This window comes from Mus pahari, chromosome 18, assembly GCF_900095145.1.
Source record: "Mus pahari chromosome 18, PAHARI_EIJ_v1.1, whole genome shotgun sequence".
NCBI lineage: Eukaryota > Metazoa > Chordata > Mammalia > Rodentia > Muridae > Mus > Mus pahari.
The window spans coordinates 10,526,511-10,531,854 of record NC_034607.1 but is presented as its reverse complement, the minus strand read 5'-3'; the positions used below and the strand labels follow the sequence as shown (position 1 = coordinate 10,531,854).

The 5,344-nt window shown below is 45.8% G+C and overlaps 1 protein-coding gene across 1 annotated transcript in view; it reads left to right on the top strand.

Moving 5' to 3' along the window:
- The first annotated feature begins 242 nt into the window (after positions 1-242).
- Cd2ap (CD2 associated protein) overlaps positions 243-5,344 on the top strand; it is a 74,869-nt gene continuing 69,767 nt past the window's right edge. The window contains exon 1 of the mRNA XM_021217992.2: positions 243-512. Within this exon, the coding sequence (XP_021073651.1) occupies positions 509-512 (4 nt within the window). The 5' untranslated portion in view covers positions 243-508. The remainder of the gene's footprint in view (positions 513-5,344) is intronic.

Here is a 5,344-nt window from a genome sequence, read left to right as displayed (position 1 = left end):
CCGCAGCCCCGCCGCACCTGGAGGACGGTGGCGCTCGCCCCCGCTGTGACGTCACCGCACCTGGCACCAGCTGCGGGAGGGAGGCCGGGTGGCGCGCGGGGTGGGGGCGCGCGCAGGGGGCGTGGCCGGGAAGCCCAGACCGTTCTCGCGAGACTTCGCCCCCCAGCCGGCTCCCGACGCTCTTCACCCGGGGCCCGCGGCTTGCCACCTCGTTCTCGAGCGTGGCGCGCTCCGCCTCCGAGGGAGCGAGNGCGGGGCTGACCGCGCGAGACGCCGCCGGTGCCTCCGCCAGCGGCGAGCGGAAGCGGCCCGGGAGCGTGGCTGAGTGCGCCCAGTGCGCAGGCGCGGACCCGGCTCGCCCCCGCCTGCCTGCCGGGGCTGCGGGCCGAGGCCCGGCGTGAGGAGCGGCCAAAGCGCGCCGCGGGCGGATGGAGGCGTCTCCCCGCCGCGCCTGAGCCGGTGCACCGAAGGGGCCGCGGGGCCGCGCTCTCCCCGCCAGAGCCGCAGCATGGGTAAGCACGACGGCGCCGGCCACCGGGCTCCCATCGGGCTCTCCCCGCCTCGGTCCTTGCGCGGGGCATCGGGGCTCGAACCCGTGACCGGCTACCCGGCGCCCTCTGGGAGCCCCCGACTTTCATGGGGGAGGGCGATCGCGAACTTGGACAAAGTGGCACTTGCAGCTCTGCTACTAGGTGACTTGGTACAGACTGGTTTTTTAAAAAACTGCACTCACGCCCCCACATCTGCCACACACACACACACACACACACACACACACACACACACACATTTTGTCATAGAGAATTGGAAGCACAGAAGATACTTAATTCTCTCCGCGATCGGCTGGGCTCTTTGGCAGTGATTTGTGACTCCTCTCCCCTTCCTCTTTTCCTGGGTCGGTTTTTGAAACCGTTTTTCCTGGTATTCGTCGTCTGCCTCGTCAGGTGTGTTGGCACCTAGCAGCGCGGCGAATTTCCTCCTCCTGAGGACTGGGTTGGGGGTTCGGTTATTCTAGGGTTCCCCGTTGGAACCTCTGGAGGAGCTGTTTCCTGTTTGGAGGGAGACTCCCTTCTTGGAGGGGAGCAAAAGTACCCGGGCCACAAGGTTGTTTTTTTCTGTGCGTTCTTCAGCTTTTCGTTTGGAGTTAGTGCAAGCGCCGCAGCGGACTTTGAAAAGGAGTTTTTGTTCAGTGGTGTAACAGTTCTTTTGATACGTTGCGTCTGGGCTTAGACACGAACTCCCTCGAATGGTTATAATTTAAAAGTAAAGTAAAAGTATGGTGGTTTGTTTTTTGTTGTTGTTGTTGTTGTTGTTGTTGTTTTTTGTGTTTTTACCAGCTTGGTGTTACCACAAGGCAAAAGTGTATTCAGCAAGCTGTAAGACCAGTATTTGGTTTTGTGGTATAAATCAGGAAGACATTATCACGTTCTCACTCGAGAGTCGATGGTGCTTAAACCATTACTGAAATTAATAATTCAGGAAACTAGCGGATGATTTAGAAGCCCAACAAAAACAGGAGCTGTGCTGATGTGGCACCCTGTGCCCACACTTTGTTTTGTGGGAGACGAATTTAGCTAATGTTTACAGACACTGGCTATTCTGTTTTCTTAGAGCTTCTAATTTTATGCTCCCTCCGCTTCCCTCCTGCTTTGTGTACCTTTTATACACCAAGTGCTTTTTGACTCAGGAGACAAACATTTGCTGTTAGGGACTTTGAAATGAATTCCTTTCCACTTGATTAGTTGAGTTTACGGGGTAATTGCAGGCTTATTCTAAAGCATCAAAAGCTAGCTTAACTGATTGGGATGAAAAGCTAAAATTAAGTATACAATTCTTATCTGTCTTAAGTCAGGATGCAGAATGTAATTAAACATCTTTTGATGGTTTAGAGTCATCATTTTGTGACTTTGAGTTGCCGTGAGACCTTTTAACCACCTTGGATCTTGTATAGACTGTTGGGCCAGGTGCTAAACAACAAACAGTTCTTTGCAGTTTGCAGTTATTTTAAGTACCCTTCTTTCTGCTGGTTGTCAGATGGGCTTGAAACTATGATTAATATCGACTTTCACCTTCCCCGTTCTCTCTCTCTCTCTCTCTCTCTTTTTTTTTTTTGTTAAACTGTGGAGATCATTTAAATTTGTGATTTTTGCATAGGGGAAATTCAGTAGATCCATACTTGAGTATAAGGTCTTCTCCTTCTCTTTCTGTCTCTCTGTCTTTCCACCTCCTCTCCCTGTCTTTGTCTCTGTCTCTCTCTTCAGGTTCTTACAGTGTAGTTCTGGATGTCCTGGCACACACTCTGTACATCAGGCTAGTTTTGAACTCAGAGAGATCCACCTACCTCTGCCTCCCAAATGCTAAGATTAAAGCTAAGGCCTTTTTTTGTTTTTCCAGATAGGGTTTCTTTCTATAGCCCTGTCTGTTCTGGAATTCACTCTGTAGACCAGGCTGGCCTCAAACTCAGAAATCCACCTGCTTCTGCCTCCCAAGTGCATGTGCCACCACTGCCCTCAGCCTGGCCCCAGCTGAGGTCTTTTTTTTTTTTTTTTGGTTTTTCGAGACAGGGTTTCTCTGCATAGCCCTGGCTGTCCTGGAACTCACTCTGTAGACCAGGCTGGCCTCGAACTCAGAGATCCGCCTGCCTCTGCCGCCCGAGTGCTGCGTGTACCACATCCGCCCGGTTCAGCTGAGCTCTTAAGAGCTCTCCCTCTGCTTTCTCAAAGGACCATAATTTGGTTCTCAGCATTCATACTGGATGGCTTATCAAGGGATCTGATACCCTCATCTGGTTTATGAGGGCACCCCTCCACATGACCTATACACACACACTCACACACACTCGTAAAATTTTTTTTTTAAATATGCAGCCTAAACTATAATTTGTCACTAAATAAAAATAAGTCTTTTTTGTTTGTTTAAAAAAAAAAAGTTTCTGAAGCCTAGACCTGTATTACTTTGGGAGTAGAAGCAGGAATTGAATTCAAGGCCAGCTTTGTTCACACAGTATACTCAAGGCCTTCCTAGGCTGCATGAAACTGTCTAAAAAAGGAAAAGGGCTCTGGACAGGGACTTCCTGAGGTCTTGCCTATAAGCTTTGCAACTTGGGAAGTTAATTAGCCCCCGTGCTTCAGTTTATTGGTCTGTAAATTGGTGAGGAGTGCCAGTCTCGGGTTATTAGGTGAATGAGTGACCTAACAATGCTTAGAATATTGCTGGTGGAACTTGTGCAATTCTACTGATTTGTGTGTGAATTTTGATCTTTGCTGAAAGCATAATATAGTCTTTGAGGATCAGTAAGATGATTTTGTGTTAATACATAAATTGAATTCGGTATGGTACAGCTTGACAAAAATTGTATACATTGTTTTCTAGTATTGGATAGATTGTGAGAAGCTATTATTCATTTGAGTTGTTTTTTTTTTTTTTTTTTTTTTTTTGGTTTTTCGAGACAGGGTTTCTCTGTCCTGTTTCTTCTAGCCCTGGCTGTTCTGGAACTCACTCTGTAGACCAGGCTGGCCTCGAACTCAGAAATTCACCTGCCTCTGCCTCCTGAGTGCTGGGATTAAAGGCGTGCGCCACCACGTCCGGCTCTATTATTCATTTGAAATGTTTAAATGCTTTGGAAAAACTTAAGGATTAATACTACTAGAGACATTTAAGTTTTATGGTACATTCATGTTTTTAGTTTCTACATTAAATGTAAGGGGAGATGCCATTCAAAACATTTTGAAGGAATTAGCCAGGATATTTGGGAATGAAGAAAGACAGTGCTCTTTTTAGATTTATTTATGTATTTGATGCATTTGGGTGTTTTGTCTGCATGTATGCCTACATAACAGGAGAGGACATCAGATCCCATGTCGCTACAGTTATGGGCAGCGGTTAGAACAGCCGGTGCTCTGCTCTTAACCACTGCAGCATCTTTCCAGTCCTGAATACTTCCTTCTCAGAAATACAGATAGATAGTTTTGGAGTGAAGTAAGATAAAATTAATGGCTGTGTGTGTGTGTGTGTGTGTGTGCATGTGTGTATATACACATAGCCAGAGAACTAAGTCTCTTTTTAGATACAAATTTTCTATTGAAAGTTTGTTTTACTGTCATATCTGTCTGCAACAATCAAATTTATACCCATGAAAATAGTTGAGCCTTTTATTGTACCTTTGTGCATGTGTGGAGGCTAGAAGATTGTGTTCATTGCCTCTTGAACCATTTTACCAATTCCTCTGAAGCAAGGTCTTTCTCTGAACCCTGGGACTCATGTTTTCCTGGCTAGGATCAAAGACAGCAAGCCTCAGGAATTCTCTTATCTCTGTTTCCTTGGAAGTAGTGGGTTTAAGGTGGTTTCACTTTGCTACAGGTGTGATAGTATTTGAACTCCAGGCCTTGTGATTGAGAAGCAAGGGCTCTTAACTGCTGAGCTCTCTCTCCAGCCCCCTGTGTAGTGACAGATGTCTTATCTTTACATACTCATAGTTTCAGGGTTAAGGATTCAAAGATGGTGATAGGCACATGTTTTATCACCTACTTGGGAGTGGATGTAGGAGGTGATCTTCCAGGGAAGGTCCAGCTAAATAGCAAGACTGTTTCAGAAGTTCACGATTGGAAGTACAGTGACACACTTTGTTTTTCCAAAAAAAAAAAAAAAAAAAAACTTGAGGGTTTTATGGAAGCAGCAAACATGTACTTTACCTTGTTCAAGGTAGCTGGATGGATCCTCCGTGAGACAATTGATGTTGTTTCACGGCATCAAAATTAAATATAAATGCCTGCAAAAGAATAAAAGTTGTTTTGAAAGTGTTTTATTTATGTGTGTGTATAAAACATACCATTCTCTATCTATCTATCTATCTGTCTGTCTGTCTGTCTGTCTGTCTGTCTGTCTTTCTATCTATCTATCTATCTATCTGAGACCAAGTTTCTTCTCTTGCACTTGGCCTAGAACTCATTGTTTAGAGCAGGCTTGCATGGAAATCACTGTGATCCTCCTGCCTCAGCATCCTGAGTGTTGGGATTACAGGAGGGTGCCGCCTTGCATGGTTTAAGTTATTTTAATAAAGATTTGCTGTTGTTTTAGATGATACATGTACTTCTATAGTGAGTGATTTCCTTATTTTACTTTGTAAATAACACTCATTTGTCCTGATAATATTTTTAAGTAGATAGCCTGGGATTTCCCAGCAGTTCCAGAACACGGAAAGTTTTCTTTCAAAGATTAAACACAACAGTCCTTTTTTTTTTTTTTTTTTTTTGGTTTTTCGAGACAGGATTTCTCTGTGTAGCCCTGGCTGTCCTGGAACTCACTCTGTAGACCAGGCTGGCCTCGAACTCAGAAATCTGCCTGC